Here is a 19,120-nt window from a genome sequence, read left to right on the forward strand (position 1 = left end):
TGGCATTTCCTCATTTGTAAAAACCATTAGAATTTATTCCGGTGGTTTCTGTATTCGTATTACTAGCGTCTGATGTTGAGGCTATGGATTTCGAAAAATTAACCTTTAATGAGCTAGAATCTTTTGATGTATTTTTAGAAACATTTTTTAATATACTCGTACGAGATGTAGAAGGTTTTTGTGGTTGTGAAAATTTTTTTGTTAGGGTCCTTTGAGCAATCACAATATGATCTCACTTTGGCAGTTTATTATTTGTTCTTAAACCAAGGAGTCATCCAGGGTCTCTGGCCAATTAACGTACAACTGTTTCTGATGTGGCCAGTCTCCCAGGTTTTAATATTTCCACTGTCTCTTTCAAGGTTGTCAGTAGTGTTTGAGGTTTAATAGTCGTTAAATTGGATGTTCTTACTGTTTTGTAATTCTATTTTTTTCTTTTCCTCTATTTTCTTTTGACCTATTTTCATAACTCTTAGTAATGGTAATCCATTGTTAACATTGTTTCCCGCATGGAAAAATGGTCTTACTGGACTTCTAGATAGTGCATTAGCATTAGTATTAAGTTTTCTTGGCTTGTATTTAAAAGTATATTCATAATCGGTAAATTTGAACACACAGCGCATGTAACGCTGACCCGGATTTTTTCTTGTATGCATTCAATTCAAGGGCTAGTGATAAGCTACAAGAGCAAATATATTGCCTAATAAATACTAACGAAAATAATGCATTGCGTATAGTGCAGCTAAGCATTCCTTGCAGTCGTAGAATAATTTATTTTAGCTTTATTCAGAGTTCTTGAAAGATAGGCAACAGAATGGTCTAACCCATCTTATTCTTGACTCAAAACCACTCCAATAACGTAGTCAGATGCATCTGTTGTCAACTTAAATGATTTACGAAAGTCGAGAAATTGTTTAATAGGCTCTTGACATAGATGGTCCTTTAGTATTTAAAAAGTCTTTCCTTTCACTTCAGTCCATTTTAATTTTTCTCCTTTTTTTGAATAAATCTAATAATGGCTGAGCTATTTTCATCTTTACTAAAGCGTCTATAGGATGAAAAAATAAATGAATTCTCCTAACTGTTTCATAATATCTGCAATATTGGGCATAGATATGCACACCAATGGTTTTTTTATTAAGTTCTCGGATATCAATGACCACCGTCCATTTTGGATTTCCATGGCTATCAGATTTTTTTTGAACAATTCAGAGGGTTCAATTATACGGTGATGACAAACGCTTAATTATTTCATCATTAAGTTTTTTTGCTACGTGCTCTTCCAAAACTTATGTGCAACAAGATTAGTGCAGGGTAAGGGGTCCCCTGGTAACAAAAAAATTTCTGAAAATTCAAAAATTAGTCAATAAATATGGTCTCGTTCTTCCAAGTTTAAATAACTGATACGCACAAGTTCTTTTAGATTTTTCATTCTATCTTGCTTGTTTTTGATAAGTGGTCTCTCATATTCGCTTCTAGTTTCAAGAGCGAATTCAGGTGCATTATATTTAAAGTGTTTAATTTCTCTTGATCTATTTCAATTATAATATCATCTTATTTAGTGTTTATCACCATAATATTTTAATGATCGTTCTTATGTTTTACTATTCCTTCTCCTAAATATACGTCATTACTCCCTACGTTGACTCATGGTAAGTATCCTTCAGTTAAATTAGTAATAATTGAATTAGTTCTTACTACTTATACAAATATCTGTCGATAAAACTTTTTATTAAACGTAAAATATGTATTTTCAAATAGAAACTTCATTAAATATATAATATCAATAAACGGGATTTTTAACGAACGACAAATATAATTTACACGTCTCCCAAGGCTTTTCAAAATCAAATCACACGATACATTAGTGAACAATGAAGTAATGGCAAGGGACACCAACACATAATCGTCTGGTATCTTAAAAGATTTAATTTTGTATATAAGATCTTGACTATTGTTGATATGGAATTTGGATTTTGGCATACATACTTTAAAGTCGTTGTATAATATCTTTGAACGTAAGTAAGTTGGACTATTAGTTAATGAAATATTTGGTCTAAGAGGAATATCTTTTTTATGTTTTTTCAGGAGTCCATATGCCTTGGCTAACCATCTATCTGTTTGTGTAATTTGTGTGTTATGAAACTTATATTTTAATAATTCGTTGTCATTGAGGTATTTTAATTGTTTTTGTACCTTGTTTTGTAAAACTTTTGTTGAATTATTCTTCATTTCTTCATATGTGTCAGTGTCAGCCAGAAGAATCATCATCTTGTCGATGTAATAGTGTCTATTCATGCATACCGAGGTATGGCCCTTGTCAGATTTTAGAAAAATTAAATGTTGATTCTCTCTTAAAAATGGTGTTGTTTAATTGATTTTTTTATTAGAGACCAAATATTTATGATTTTAATGTGTTTTATTTTTTATGCTAAAGTTAACTATTGAACAAACAGTTTGTCTTACTTTTTCTTCTAAGCTTTCATTTATTTTCGTGTTTTTAAAATCATATTTAAAATTTTAAAATATATCAATAACGTCTTCCTTTTTTAAAATTGATGTTGTTTTATTGAAACCTAGTCTAAGTGATACTATTTGGGCAACATCTTTATGTATAATAGTTTGAGTTAAATTAATAAAGTTTCTTGAATTCTGTACGTTTTTAAAGACTATGTACGTTCTTAGAATTGTATACTGATAATGTAATATGTGAGCTGAGAGCTCGGGTCATTGCACTTTTAAACTTGTATATGTTTGTGTGTGTGTGTTTGTTACAAAAGCAGAGTACATGGTGGTGTTGGGGCCTTTGCCAGTTTGACTTGCGTGTGAGCCGTTTGCTCGATACGATGAGTAAATTGTCTTTTACGGTTTAAATTATCGTAATTTATTTTTCAGTTCTACATTATATGTATCTGTTGTTTATATTAGTCATTGCAATAATTTGTTATTGTTAATAAAGCCTGAAGTGGTCAACACACCTGTTGACGAAACGTCGCTTAAACTAAGTGTTTTCATTTGCCCTAGAAAATCAACAAATTAAACTTACATATTGTTTTGAAAAATTATTTCGTTATAATCATGACAGTTTTAAATATTATTATCACTAATATCATCATCATTATAACCATTATTTTCAAAATCATTATTTTCATTATTATCAATTTTTTTGTAATTTTATTACCATAATTGTTATTAATGTCTTCATCATTAAATTTTGGATCTTCACTATTAAAACTGTTATTATTATTATTTTTAATACATTAATGTTATAATTATTGTTAAAACTACCATCGTCATTATTAGTTGCAGCAAAATTAGTATTCTCATTAAAATTGTTATCATTATCATAACCATTATAGTAATCATTATAATAAACGTTATCCTTATTATTATTTTTATTATTATCATCATTATCAACATTATCATCATCATTATTATCATCATTATCATCATATCATTATTGTCGTTATTAAAATCGCTATTACTATCGTTATTATCGTTATAATATGAATACCATAAGTGACATTAATATTACTGTTGTTAACATTATTATCATCATGTTTATCCTCATCATTATCATTATTACTATCATTAATATCTTATTATTGCATTATGATTATCATCTTCGTTGTAATCATTATAATCACTTTCATTTTCAGCATGATTATCATCATCATTGTTTTTTTTTTCTACCAGGTAACTACGGCAGCCTACTGGCTTGGTCACGGAAGCCACCCACTCACCAGCTATGTGTGTGAGTTCATTGCCACTACCATTTTCAAACCTTTTTTTTATATCATACCCTTATCCATGGTCACAGTATAAGTATCTCCGGTGAAACACACCTTGCCAGTTAAGCTGGCACTTTCTGCACCAACGGTGCTTTGGATGCACTTGCCACTGTGTAGCCTTTCCCTGGAGAAGACTTTGATATTTCAGGAAGTCTATTCCTCGCTGGTTAAGCCGACGCTTTCTACCTAAGTATCGAATCGAGGCTAATAAGGGCGGTAGCATAGCCACTTTAATTCCGCCTGGGCCTTCTCCAATTCTAGCAGCCCTTTTTATGGCTGCTTGATCTTCGTCTTCATCGTTGATTGCCTCTAAGTCCAGTACCTTTAAGTTACCTCTAGGTTTCTTTGATTGTACCTTTCCTGCGGTACCGATAACCAGTGAGATGGCCTGCGTCAGCTTCTACTTGTCTTTAGTGCTTTTGACGAGCTTAACCAGAATACAACAAGTTTTTGTGCTGCGTATTTTGGTAACTTCTGCTCTGAAGTCTCTCGGTTCAACCGCGTTACAGATTGCTTTCAGTACTTTCGTGTATGACTTTCCTTCTGCTTATTTTATAAGGATGGCTTCGTTTCTTTCCTTTGCCTTTCTCAGCTTCTTCATTCTTTTTCTTGGCTAACCTTTGTTAGGAGTCAGTGCTACCTACCAGCTTCTTTCTAGCAGCCACTTGGTCTTTGTGGTTCGGAAGTGCCAGTTTCCTTTTGTTTACGTCTTTTCTCCACAGTTCGTCGTCTTTGTCATCATTCTCGTTTTTTTTTCTTTTTATACACTCTGATCCTTGGTAGCGCCATCGTCTCTATCTCTTTTTTTACGAGGCTGTCTAATAATAAGACGAGCTGGCAGAGATGTCCTCAACACTAACATCTTCCCCCACAGGCTTCCGGCGCACAGTGGGCAAAAACGAGTTTTTTCGTTCTAAAATCGTAGAACTCGCGAACGGAAATAGATAGATTGATAATTCTTTTAGGATGTTGTAGTTCACTTAATGCAGAATATAGGAAAATTATAGGAGAGTATAACATACATTGTTCTAACCTCAAAAAAAAGTCCGATTCTTGGTTATTTTCCAGAAAAATTCAGAAACAGGCTCAAAAAAAAAGTAACAACTGAAAAACATGTAAAAGTAAATACATTGATGCTATTATACCCGAATATTGATTTTATATTGATTTTATTCCTTATACTGACTCAACATTACCTCAATATACGCATGAAATAAGAATATGCTACTTTATTTAAAAAATCATTGTAAATCGTCCTAAAAAAATTAACATATGAATTATTTTTCCAGATACAAACATAAATCCCAGAACAAACCACTGTAGGATTAGAATTTATATTATTTTCCTATTTTATAACCTCAAAAATTATTAAAACTTATGTTAGGAAAAAAAAGAAATTTTCTTCTATACTTAAAAATATTGCCTTCCTGTAAAAAAATTTGTGTTAAACAATACCTATTTATGCAGCAATGAAAAGAACTATATCTACAACAATAGTAAAAGTGACGTCGATAAATAAGAATCATTTAACGAGTGTGATGAAAGTAATGATGAAATATGTATATAATAAAAATTTCTGGGTAATTAGATAATTAAGAACCTCTTTTTTAATAATTTTTGAGGTTATAAAACAGGAAAATAATATAAATTCCGATTCTACAGTGGTTTATTCTGGGATTTATGCTTGTATCTGGGAAAATAATTCATATGTTAATTTTTTTAGGACGATTTACTATGATTTCTTAAACAAAGTAGCATATTTTCATTTCATGCGTATATTGAGGTTATGTTGAGTCAGTATAAGAAATAAAATCAGTATGAAATTTATTTTTGGGTATAATGGCATCAATGTATTTACTTTTATATGTTTTTCAGTTGTTACTTTTTTTTTGAGCCTGTTTCTTGATTTTTCTGGAAAATAACCAAGAATCGGACTTTTTTCTGAGGTTAGAACAATGTATGTTATACTCCCCTATAATTTTCCTATATTTTGCATTAAGTGAACTACAACATTCAAAAAGAATTATCAATTTATCTATTTTTGTTCGCGAGTTCTACGATTTTGGAACGAAAAAACTCGTTTTTGCCCACTGTGCGGCAGTAGCCTAAAGGTCCTTTAAGATCCCACAGATTCCTTTTAGGTAAACTCTGGTTTCCTCGACTGTGCTACTGACGTTTGGCTAGCTGTCGATTGCCTAATGTTTTAATACTTTATACGACGTCCATCATTCTACCTAGAACTTTTTCGTCTTTGTTGTTTTCTCCATCATTCATAGTTTTCTGTAGGTGAGTAACTACCGTTGAATCAGCGAGTATCAGCTAGTGTTTATTCAGTCTATTCTTGTCTATATCCTGTGGTTCATTGGTCCGATCGTTTAATCAACCACCAGTTGTCATTTGCTTTCAGATGTTTGAAAGCAATAAATTACAAGCAAACAATTATGTTTTTTATTATTATTTAAATCATTACTATAATTATAACGATCACAATTATTTTCACCATTATTATCATTGTTACTATCATCATTAATAACATTAAACCATTATCATCATTGTCATCGTCATTGTCATTATAATCCTTACTATAGTCATCATCATTAACATCATTACTTTCATCATTTTTATAATTATTCTTATCAGTAGTGTTCTCATTTTTGTAGTTGTCATTATTATTAATATCATTCGAGCTTTCATTATTATTATTATCAACATAACACCGTAATTATTTTTATTATGATTTTTATTATTATCATTATTATTATCATCACCATCGTCATTATCATCATTACAATTATTATCATCATATCAATTATAATCGTAATGAAAACTTTTATTATTATTATCATTATCATCGTTTTTATAATTATAATTATGACTTTTTTCATCATCATGTTAATTATTATGACAGTTATTATTTTGAGTATTATCAATACTACTGTCATCAACAATACTATCATCATTGTCATCATAACTTTCATAATGATTATTAATTTTATTATTGTCATTATTATCATGACTATAATCATAATCATTATTATCCACATCATCATTATTATCGTCATTATAAAAACATTATCATTATTATTATAATTTTTACGATTTTCACAGTAATCATTGTTATAATGAGCATAACCTTTATCAGTACCATTATTATTATCATCATTTTTATTATTATAATTATTATTATTATAAAAATTATTACTATAATAATTACTATTATAATAATTCTTATTATAACTATTATTAATATAATAATTATTATTATAATTATTATTATTTTAATAATTATTATTCTAAAAATTATTATAATAATTATTATTATTATAATTTTCTTTTTGAGGTCGTCCAGAATGCCTTTATGCACTATAGAAAGGTGTACGAACCCTCCCCTGTGCGCGACTTGTTATAACTATGCCCAATAAACTGGCAAAACCTTTTTTCTAGGACCCTTGGCTCAAAATTAGCTTTCACATTTACACTTTAAGCCGGGGCCAGGAAGGTCTTACCCCTGCTTCAGGCTTTGATCAGTGTTTTGTTACCATTCCATCTAGTCACTTTTGCGTCTTCTAGGGTACTTTCTAGTTTTCATAATACGTCCGAGTTGCTCTTCTTTGTTTACTAAGAGAAAAGGAGCAAAATAATGAGCATATGATGTCAAGTGCGAACCCAAGCCCGGCCACTCTCAACAAAGGTGCAAGGAGCACACCCATCACAGAGCCCATGGGGCGGAAACCTAGGCTACCAAGGTACAGCTACGCATCAGTAGAAAAAAGATATAGCAAAGCAGCCCTCATGGGCCTGCTCACATTAAAGCAACCACGCAATCGGTAAAAACTTGATAGGGCGAACCAGTTTGAGAAGTTTGCACGCGCTTAAGCACCCACGCAGGGACCAATCCTGCACACCAACCGCCACGCGGCCGCGCCCCGTTTGCCCAACCCTCAAGGTTCCACAACCAGCCACCCCTAAGCCCCCTGCGCCCCGCAGCAAAAACACCACCCCACGACCCCTCCAATGGCAGCAAATCCACGTTAACACTATCTTTGCTCAGTCATCCAAAAAACTGTTCTCCTTTATGGCCAGTAGAACTGCATGAATGTATTGGTCCACTGCAGTCCATCTTTCTTTGTTGAGTAACATTTTATCCATGACGTGTCAAGATTTTAAGTTCCAAATTTTTCTTGCAGCACGTTTTGTTTAGCTTGCCACTTGATGCAGTCAAAAAACAAACGTTCTGCGTCTTCTTTGTCGTAGCCGCAGTACTTGCAAGCAGCCATCTGTGTTTCTTACATCTTGTTGAGGTACGAGTGACAATACCCGTGATTTAAAAAAAATTGGGTAAAGTAGTCATCTACTTTTCTGTGTTTTCGCTTTGTCCATTCCTTGACATCTTTTATCAGGTGTACCATCCATCTACCTCTACTTTTTTTTGCCATCTATGTTGCTAGCAATTCCAGGTGACTTTTCGAGCGTATTTTTTGGCCTTCATTCTCCCTAAGTCCTGCTCCGTAAGGTGCTTAAGTTGTCTTTCCCTTGCAAGGAGATAAATGAGGATTACGCCTGCTATCACCATCATTGCAGACTCCAAGACTGTTTTATAGGTGCAGGCTATCCTTAAGGCTTCTATTCTTTAAACTTGGGTGATTTTTACATTCTCTTTTTTAACATTCATCTCATCTTCTAATTTCTCAGGCCCATACAAAATAATAGACTGAGCCGTAGATATGAAAAGCCGGCGCTTTGAAGGTTTTGGACTTCTGACGTTCAGCATGATTTGGCTAAATGCTACTACTTTTACCACTGCCTTGTCTGCTGCTTGCATAAAGTGGCTCCAAAATGTGAGCTTTCTATGCACCATCACTCCTAGGTATTTTACGGCATCGTTCGTCATGACTTCTTCTTTTTGTACCTTGAGGGGGATAATGGTATCTGTCTCTTTTCTCATCAATAGAACTATATCTATCTTACCTGCTGGAACTTCGAATCCATGGTTCTCCAACCAAGGAGCCACTTTCCGCATAACCTAGTTAAGTCGTATCTGGACAAATTTCATCGTACATTCAACAATCGCTAAAGCAGCATCGTCCGCGTATTCTATCAAAAACGTCTTTTCAGATATTTTCTGGCGAGGCAGTTTGTCGTATGATTGGGTCCAAGTATAAATCCCTGGAGTGCCTCTGTAGTTGTTTTCTTTGTAATTTTTTTTCATGTTGTTATATAGCTCAATAATAGGTACTTGAAATAATTTTTTAATACGTTTAAGAGTTAATCTGGTGTTCTCATTGTATGTTTCAATGCTTAAAGCATGTACTTTAGTTTTTTAAGTTCAAAGCGTTTTTTACATGTAAGGTTACCAAAAGAACGAGGGGTCTTGCTTCATGGCATATGTTTTAACTGCTGTGAACAGCTTTTACTACTTCTTTTATCGCTCTTATGGTAGAATTTTTTTATTCTGAATCTGTACTGCCGGTCAGATAAGTCTCCTACATTTTGTATGGCCTGTAGAAAACAAACCTTAAGCAGTTTTTCGTATATTTTTCAGACGTGTCCAGCATGCATAACGGCCTGAGTGTCGACGGGGAGTTACACTTTCTCTTTCTTTAATCAATCAGAATCAGCCGTGCATTTTACCAGGTAGTTAGGAACAACCCCTTCGGCAGACATGCATTATATAGGTTTAAGATCAGCTATAAGTGCTTTTCCACTACTGTCTTAATGACTTCTGTCGGTATGCCATCTTGTCCTAGAGCAGCTGTTGGTGGTTTTCCACTACTGTCTTTATGACTTCTGCTAGTGTGCCATCTTATTTTATTTTATTTTAACCACTCACGGGTACGAACTCCGACCACCGCAGTACCTCGAAACCCTACACCTGCAAAAAGCGTGTTTTCATCCGCGACCTAGAGAGCACGTCCACCATAAGTTGACTGCCTCAGCTAAAAGATTATCTTAATCATTATAAACATTATTATTATTATCATTATAATTATAATTATTATTATTATTTTCATTATTATCGTTTCTTATTTTATCTTATAATTTTTATTATTATTATCATCATAATCCTCTTTATAATAATCATTTTTACTATTATGACTCTTATCTTTCTTGCTAACATCATTTTTAGTATCACTATAATCATCGTCATCATCATTATCTCTATTATTCTCACCATTATCATCGTCAGCATTATCATCAATATCATTATCATCATCATCATCTTCATCATCATCATCCTCATCATCATTATCATCCTCATCATTATCATCATCATCATCATCATCATCATCATCATCATCATCATCATTATCATCATCATCATCATTATTATTATCATCGTCATCATCATCATCATCATCATCATTATTATCATAATCATTATCATCGTTATTTATAAGTAACATTATTATAATGTTTAGTATTATTTCAATAAGTCTTATCATTTATATGGTTATTTCTTTAACAATTATTATTAAAATTGTTATTATCATCATTAATATTATAATTATTGTTGTGCTGATTTTTTTATAATTGTCGTTATTATAATCATTATTATTATTGTTATTATAATTACTAATATTATTTTTAACATTATCCTATATATTATTATTTAGATCCCATTTATCATCCCCATAATTTTGTTATTTTTAACGTTGAATGCGTTTTTTTGGACTTTTACAAGGCTCTCTTCACATTTCCAAATGTTATTTTAAAAATTTTTTTTTTTTATTATTTTCTGCCACAATATTTTTCTGTTTCTACTGTATTTTTTTTTTAAATTTACTGATAACCCTTAAACTTTTTCTAACCTTGACGCATACACAAAAATCCATATACTTAATGCTTTTCATTTACATTGTCTGTAATTAAAAACTACAAAAAGATATCATTTTTTGTCTCTACTTACAGTAGATTCAACAAGCTTGAGTTAAAGTTCCTGTATTACTTGCGTTAGTTCATCCGCGACCTGGAGAGCACGTCCACCATATGTTGACTGCCTTAACTAGAAGATTCTCTTTATCATTATAAACATTTTTATCATTATCATCATTATTATTATTATCATTTTCATTATAATCGTTTTTTATTTTATCTTATAATTTTATTATTTTTATCATTATAATGCTCTTTATAATCATCATTTTTACTATCACAACCCTTGTCTTTATTGCTAACATCATTTTTAGTATCACTATAATCATGGTCATAATTATTATCTTTATTATTCTTACCATAATCATCGTCAGCATCATCATCATCATCATCATCATCATCATTATCATCATCATCATCATCATCATCATCATCATCATCATCATCATCATCATCATTATTTTGATTATCATCATCATCACCATGATCGTGACAATTATCATGCCTATCGTAACCAATATTATTGATATCATAATCATCATGATTATTATCAATATCTTTATTATCATTTTTATCATCATTATCATCATTATCATCATCATCAACACCATAATTATCGTCTGGATTATCATTATCCACATTAATATTATAGTTAATATGATTATTATCTTCGTTATCATAATCATTGGCATTATTATTTTTATAATCTTTAATATTATTATGATTATTTTTATCATCATTATTATTATTATTTAAACCATTTTTTTCATCATTATTATTTACATTCTCATCATCAACATCATCTTTACTATCGTCATTATTATTATCATCATTATCATTCTTATCTTCATGTGTATTATAATTGTTATTAATATTGTCGTCATAACTATCACTATCATCTTTATCATCCTAATTACCATTATCATTATTACTGTTGTTGTTACTATTTTTTTTATTTCTATTATCATTATTTTGATAATTACAATCATTATTATTATTCTCATTAGCATCATTCCTATTGGTATCATAATTATTATCATAATTAGTGTTATTTTTATTGTCCTTATTATTACTATTATTACTTTTTTGATCATTGTTATTATTATTATTATTATTGTTATTACCACTATCATCATTCTTATTATTATCTTCATCATTATCATCGTCATCATCATTATCATCATTGTCATTATTATCAGTATCATCATCATTATCACTATTATTATTATCATTGTCATTTTTATTATCATTATTTATACGATTATCATCATTATTATAACCATTATTATCGTTACTACTATTATTGTTACTGTCATTATCGTTATTTATATTATTATGACAATAAGTATTATTTTCATTATAATTATCATTATTTTTATCATCTGGAAGCAATATTGTTTATTCAAATAAATAAACAGGTAGCCTGCATAACTAATTTTTCTGGTTCTAAATTACATTTCAATATGTTTAGTCTTCATGTTTCTTTAGTCCTTAGATAGCAGTATGTACAGAACCGTTTACGAGCATCATTCTGGACGATGTTGTTGTTGGTTTGTATCTTTGGTTAAGTCAATGCTCCTGAGCTGAGTATAATGCGGGATGGACCTATTTTAGATACGAATTGTTTCCTGTGGTATTAGTCATGACTAAAGCACATGTATTGTCCTTTTAAGCATGTATTACACTCAAGTATGTCATTTTTTACTTTTAACATTGTGGTTCAGTGTCTTTTTAATCTTGCGTAATGCATTTAATATTAAAAAATGTAACGTTTTTATGGTTTAATTACGATGTACTTATGCTGGTATGATACGGTCTGCAGATATTTAACGATATTTGGAAGGAACGAAACCAATAACATGCATTTGTGTATTATAAAATTATCCTCATTAATGAAGGAGCACAAAATCATTCCTTTTGCTCATGTCTTGTTTATGAATGTAAAAATTTGTATCATTTTTTAAGTGTTTTTAAAAAACTAATTCATTTTAATTCCATTTCAGGTACCCGTTTTTAGAAAGAGAAATTTTGACAAGTTCAGTTAAAAAAAAAAAAATTGAGCTTGTTACACTAACTGATAAAAAAAAAAATGACGTGTTTTGTAAGAGACAAGAGCAGCAAGTTTCGAAGATCGTGGTGATTATTGGTCGGATGCATCCTGGTGAGTCACCATCATCATTCGTGTGTCAAGGCGCTCTTGATTTTCTTATCAGTAATCATCCTATCGCTAGAATACTACGTAATAACGTTGTCTTTAGAATTATTCCTATGCTTAATCCTGATGGAGTGTACATAGGGAATTATCGGTACGTTCAGATTTTTCTTCTACTTATATTTTTGTACTTTAATTTATAATGCAATGTCTGCGATTTATGCGGGTAAGATAAATCAATTAATTTTTATATTAAAACAGTTTTTTTATCCTTAAAAATTAAAAAATTTTGTTTTTTATTTTAGGCTGGTGTTTATTTATAATAAGGGACTTTTTATGAACCTTGTAAAGTTTAATATTTGAAACTTAGTTTTTTTTTTTGCTAGGATGACACGTATAAGTTTGATACACGTCTTTTTCCTTGTTAAACAATGTCTGTAAATATTTATTAAGCAGTTTTTTTTGTCGTGGGATCTTTGTTTTTTTTTGCTATGAAGGGCTGATACTTACTAATGATAGAGTTTGCTGTTGTAGCAACAGACTTGCTTAATTATTACAGCCATATATAGCTTATGACTGCTGTAGGTATTTCAAAGTTTTTTCCATAAATGCGTTTGTTTATAAAGTTTTGACATATTTCATAAGATAAATGTATTATTTACTTACTGTACTGATTTTTTTTTATATATATACATATATGTGTGCTGCAAGTTTGTGTGAGGATTTAGGCAGAGGTTAGCATCGTTGAATAATTAAAACAAAAATAATTTAAAGTGTCTCTGCTCTCTAGATGTATTAAAAGTTAATGTAGCGGTCTTTAAACATAACCAAAGAATTGGAGAATATCTATCTTATTTTTTATAGTTAAAAGAATAAAAATGTAGCTTGCATGTTCTATTTAAACCAAACTTATAATCGAATTCTAATTTATGTTATGCATAAATTTAAACATCTAAATAGATCAATGTTATGTGTAACAAGGCAAAGAACTTATAAAAAACAACTAAACAAAAAAACTCAAAATCTGTTTTACATATATAGACACTTAAAAAATAAAAATTGATCAAGATTTAATCGAGCATCTTATGATACAACTGAACACTCGACTTTACAGGTAGTAAATAGGATTAAACAAAGATAACAAAATATTAAAACTGGCATTCCAAATAATTGTAAGAATCAATTATATAGCAAACTTCAATCTATTGAGATCTGGAATATTCACATTGATTTTTACTTAAATGCAACGTAAGGTAAATACGCAAAAAAAAAATAAAATTAGGTCTACCTTTTTTTTTTGATAATTTTTTTTCTGCTCAAGCTTCTTTCATCAGATAATCAACAAATAACAAAATAAAATAAAGCTTTTTTTTTATTCCGTACACAATTGCTTAAAACAATGACAACTAACTTAATTGGACCTCGTTTAATACGCACTTTATCAAACACAAAGAAAAAGGACTCTCTGGTGCATTTAAGTTAAGAAAGTGATGAGTAACAAACGCTATCGTTTTTACGGAAATTCCGACTTATACGTCCGTAAATACGGCAACCACCCAATTCTTAAGGGTCAAATGAAGATATGAAAATATTAAATTATTCAAACAAAGCAAGACACCATCAATTGTTTTGAGGCACGTCGATGAGACTACCTCAAAGATTTCACGGTCTTGGTGACAAAGGACTACCTTTTAAGCAGTCCACGAGCCAAAATCTCAATATCAACATGCGAAAATGCCATTTGACGTACGACCCAGTTGCCAACCTTGAGCAAGAAAAAAAAGAAATGCTGCACCGACTTTGCCACATGGATTTGAAATTGCACTATGTGGTGACAGGTTGAGCGGGAGTTCCTTGACCGATAACCCTTTTGCCACGATCGTCCAAGAAAAACTACAACTATTTTGGCTTTTGACATGCATCTTTCCCTCGTAACGCACTTTTATTGCACCGTATACCAACCACGTAATACCCCTTTCATTCGACCTAATATTTCTCACTTGATTTGGTGACCCTACGTCTATATACTACCGCATGTATATTGTTGTACCTTGCAGTATATATATATATATATATATATATATATATATTTTGTTTAGTTTTATTTTAATTTTATTGTATAGAATACAGTTTATTCCAGATCTTTCTGAACTTATTATTTGATAATAACTGTTTAACTAAAAATTATGATGAATGATGCAATCATATCTATTTTCTGTGATCGTAAGGTAGACAACCGCTAAAGTTCAACGATTGTCTACTTTTTTCACGTTAATTTTATTAGAAAGTAAGAAATTTTCATAAATAAAATAATTATGGGACTATAGCTGAATGCTGGATAAATAAAAATGTTTCATTACAATTGAACTTCTTAATAACTTAAAGAAAAGTATCTTGAAAATAACTTCTTTGTCTCAGAAAATTTACTAATCAGACTGAGTTTAAGTAAGCCAATAAACTACACTTGTAAACTTGTAGGCATAAGTTGCTGATTCTCAATTTTTTTTTGTTTGGTCAATTATCTAACTTTTGAAAAATGTAACTTTTTTTGACATATTTTTTAACGTGATTCTTGTTTGTGTACAAACACAAAAATTATCATTTTTTTTAACTTATACTAGTGGAAAGGAAGCTTACCATTTATCAATAAAAATTACATTCTTATTGAATAAATAATTCATTGTGAAGAACTGCAAAATATTATAAACTAATTGATGGTATAAAGATCTGTCTTCTCAAATGTCAAATGTATGGTCATTTCTCATGTAAGAAACTTTGTACATCAGTATTTTTCTCTTTATTCCTTTTTTTTGCACTACAACTAATAGAGGATAATAAAAGTGATACAATAGTTAATTCTAGTTCTTATGAGCAAAGAAAAAAAGTTTGTTTACGTCTTTTTGTAGTTTTTTTTGTGACGCACTGGGAATCGTGAACTTAGAAAAGTAACGTATGCAGTTAATTTATCATGCGTTCTTGTCTTATTTAACCATATGCTAGTTATTTGTTTATATTGTTTCTTAGTTGAGTAAGTTATAAGAGTTTTTTTTTTTCGTTTCATTTTACTCTGCGTCTCTGAGGGCCACTAATATAAGAAAAAATAAAACTTCTTTATATGTACATTAACACATATATCTACATATATCCCGTCATCGCATGCAGTAATTTACTAATTAGTTAGTGTTATTGTCATGATACTTATTGTTAATAATTTGTATACGTAATGTTATATCTTTATTCTTTTTTGTTTAAGTTACGCTTGTAACTAGAAAAGATAAAAACTTGTGGAAATGAAAGGGTGTTGGTCTTTTTAATCTCTGTAAGTTTTGATCTGCAAGTAATTTGGAGTCACTATAAGAATTAAGCAGTGGTGGTTGAGGTTGGTTCAGGTGGGTAATTGTTACCATTTTTTTTATGCATTCTTCTATAAAATTTCTCTCATTGTATTCATTTTTTTTGTCTCCACTCACTTGTCCTACCCAAAGCTCTTCTACTGCTACTTTCTCGCTCTTACCAGTGTCTTGTAAGTGTATGCATATGTTTTTTATGAATTTTCATGTTAGTAAAAAGATGCAGTTATTATTACTGTACTCCGTATAAAAGTGTAATATTTTTCTTCCGCCTTTGGGTCAATGCACAGGTTTTTTAAGCACAAATAACATAGTTTACAGCATGATATGTAACAGTGGCATTTCCCGAGAACCGCGTGTAGAGCGATTTTTTCTGACGCGAAACCCGTTGGAATAAATTTTTTAGGGCGAATAGCTTTTAAATGGGAGCCGATTGAAAATACGTTCCAAACTACCCCTAAATGGGGTTGGAAAGCTAAAGTGTGCCCGCATGAACTCGCGACGTTGCCGCATTGTTATTGGAGCTTAGTTGGTAAGCAGTGAGAACTATATCCATGTGCGCACGCAAGAGCGTCAGCTACTGCTGGTAACTTGAAGGTTGGATGTAAAAATTTTTACCTTAAGGTAAATATTGTCTGCTCATTATGTTGTCAGTTGCTTATCCATCACGCGCTTACTGTCTTTCTCACTCTCATGTTGGACAAAAACATCTTTAAATTTTTATACTTAAGTAATGTTACCTCGAATAAAAGTAAAATACCATATCAGTAGGGATTTTTTCACTCTACACGATAGTATTTTTGCAAAAATAGTCAAGCTCTCGGTCAAAAATATTGTTGTTAGGTATGTCTGGCCTACGTTCCCGGGTATGTAGTCTGTACACGATTTAGAACGAGTCCATTCATAAATTGCAATAATCAAGTACCCGGGAAGTACTCGCCAAGTGCCCGGGAAGTACCCTGCAAGTGCCTAGGAAGTACTAGCCAAGTACCCGAGGAAGTGCCCGGGAAGTACCCGGCAAGTGCCCGGGAAGTACCCGAGGAAATGCCCAGGAAGTACCCGCCAAGTACCTGGGAAGTGCCTGGGTAGTACCCATAAAGTGCCCGGGAAGTACCCTAGGAAGTACCCGGGAAGTACCCGAGAAAGTGCCCGGGAAGTACCCGCCAAGTGCCCCGGAAGTCCCCGCCTAGTACAATACAGTCGGGTACTTCCCGGGCACTTCCTTGGGTACTTCTCGGGCACTTCCCGGGCACTTTCCAGGTACTTGGCGGGTACTTCCCGGGCACTTGGCGGGTACTTCCCGGGCACTTCCTCGGGTACTTCCCGGGTACTTGGCGGGTACTTCCCGGGCACTTGGCGGGCACTTCCCAGGTACTTGGCAGGTACTTCCCGGGCACTTCCTCGGGTACTTGGTGGGTACTTCCCGGGCACTTGGTAGGTACTTCTTGGGCACTTCCTCGGGTACTTGGCGGGTACTTCCCGGGCACTTGGCAGGTACTTCTCAGGCACTTCCTCGGGTACTTGGCAGGTACTTCCCAGGCACTTGCCGGGTACTTTCCGGGCACTTGGCGGGTACTTTCCGGGTACTTGATTATTGCAATTTATGAATGGACTCGTTCTAAATCGTGTACAGACGACATACCCAGGAACGTAAGCAAGACATACCTAACATCAATATTTTTGACCGAGAGCTTGACTATTTTTGCAAAAATACTATTGTGTAGAGTGAAAAAATCCCTACTGATATGGTATTTTACTTTCATTCGAGGTAACATTACTTAAGTATAAAAATTTAAAGATGTTTTTGTCCAACATGAGAGTGAGAAAGACAGTAAGCGCGTGATGGATAAACAACTGACAACATAATGAGCAGACAATATTTACCTTAAGGTAAAAATTTTTACATCCAACCTTCAAGTTACCAGCAGTAGCTGACGCTCTTGCGTGCGCACATGGATATAGTTCTCACTGCTTACCGACTAAGCTCGAATAACAATGCGGCAACGTCGCGAGTTCATGCGGGCACACTATAGCTTTCTAACCCCATTTAGGGGTAGTTTGGAACGTATTTTCAATTGGCTCCCATTTAAAAGCTATTCGCCCTAAAAAATTAATTCCAACGGGTTTCGCGTCAGAAAAAATCGCTCTACACGCAGTTCTCGGGAAATGCCACCGTTACATATCATGCTGTATATATATTTTAGAGTTCACTTATTATTAATTATAAATCGCTCAAAAAGATTTGTAAAAATTAACTGTCTGTTTTTAAGTATTTTGTATAGGTAGTTTTTAATAAGCATTAGGGTTTTATATGATCCCACGAAGTCTTGTATGATATTACGTACAGCTACGTTTTTGCCTCCAATCTTATTTTCGAGTTTTTATCCCGCTCGTATCGTCAGTGTTATTTCATTTACAATATTTTCGTTCACAGAGGACTTCCTTTTTAGTGTTAGTTGCAAATATGGCCTTTTCGCTCGTAGCGTTATATTTTTTCTTAAAATTAATTCTTTCTTTGGAGAGCTCATGCATCATTAAGCTATTTGTTGCACTTTCTAGTAGATCTTTTAGAAGTTGGTCCGTGGTAGTGTTAAATCCCCATACATTTATTCTGATGAGAAAATTTTCTCCAAGATTGTGGTGCTTGACATCTTGTTTAATTTAATTAACTCTATATTGGAGATTGACCATTAAATTGTTAAGTATTGCCATGATCTTTTGATTTATTGAAACTCTCTTTTCTAGGGCTTTTTTAATTTTATCTAGGGTAGCAAATCAGTAATTGATTCATTCATCGTCGCTTACTTTATTACTTGACAGTCTATTCTCGGCAGTCAGTTGCTTGATGGTGTAAGAAAAATCTAGGATTTTCTTACGTAGCGTAAGTCCTAGGCGTTTTGAATTCTGTATTGTATTAACTTTAATATAATCATATTTATTAACAGTTTATACGTTGT

The 19,120-nt window shown here is 32.2% G+C and overlaps 1 protein-coding gene across 1 annotated transcript in view; it reads left to right on the plus strand.

Annotated features, from left to right (window-relative positions):
- LOC106645282 (cytosolic carboxypeptidase 6) overlaps positions 1-19,120 on the plus strand; it is a 486,558-nt gene that overhangs the window by 30,847 nt on the left and 436,591 nt on the right. The window contains exon 3 of the mRNA XM_089595757.1: positions 12,665-12,967. Within this exon, the coding sequence (XP_089451883.1) occupies positions 12,665-12,967 (303 nt within the window). The remainder of the gene's footprint in view (positions 1-12,664; positions 12,968-19,120) is intronic.

The sequence above is a fragment of the Copidosoma floridanum genome, unplaced genomic scaffold (assembly GCF_036245765.1).
Source record: "Copidosoma floridanum isolate Cflo_tuat_1 unplaced genomic scaffold, Cflo_Japanese_pri ptg000027l, whole genome shotgun sequence".
Classification (NCBI taxonomy): domain Eukaryota; kingdom Metazoa; phylum Arthropoda; class Insecta; order Hymenoptera; family Encyrtidae; genus Copidosoma; species Copidosoma floridanum.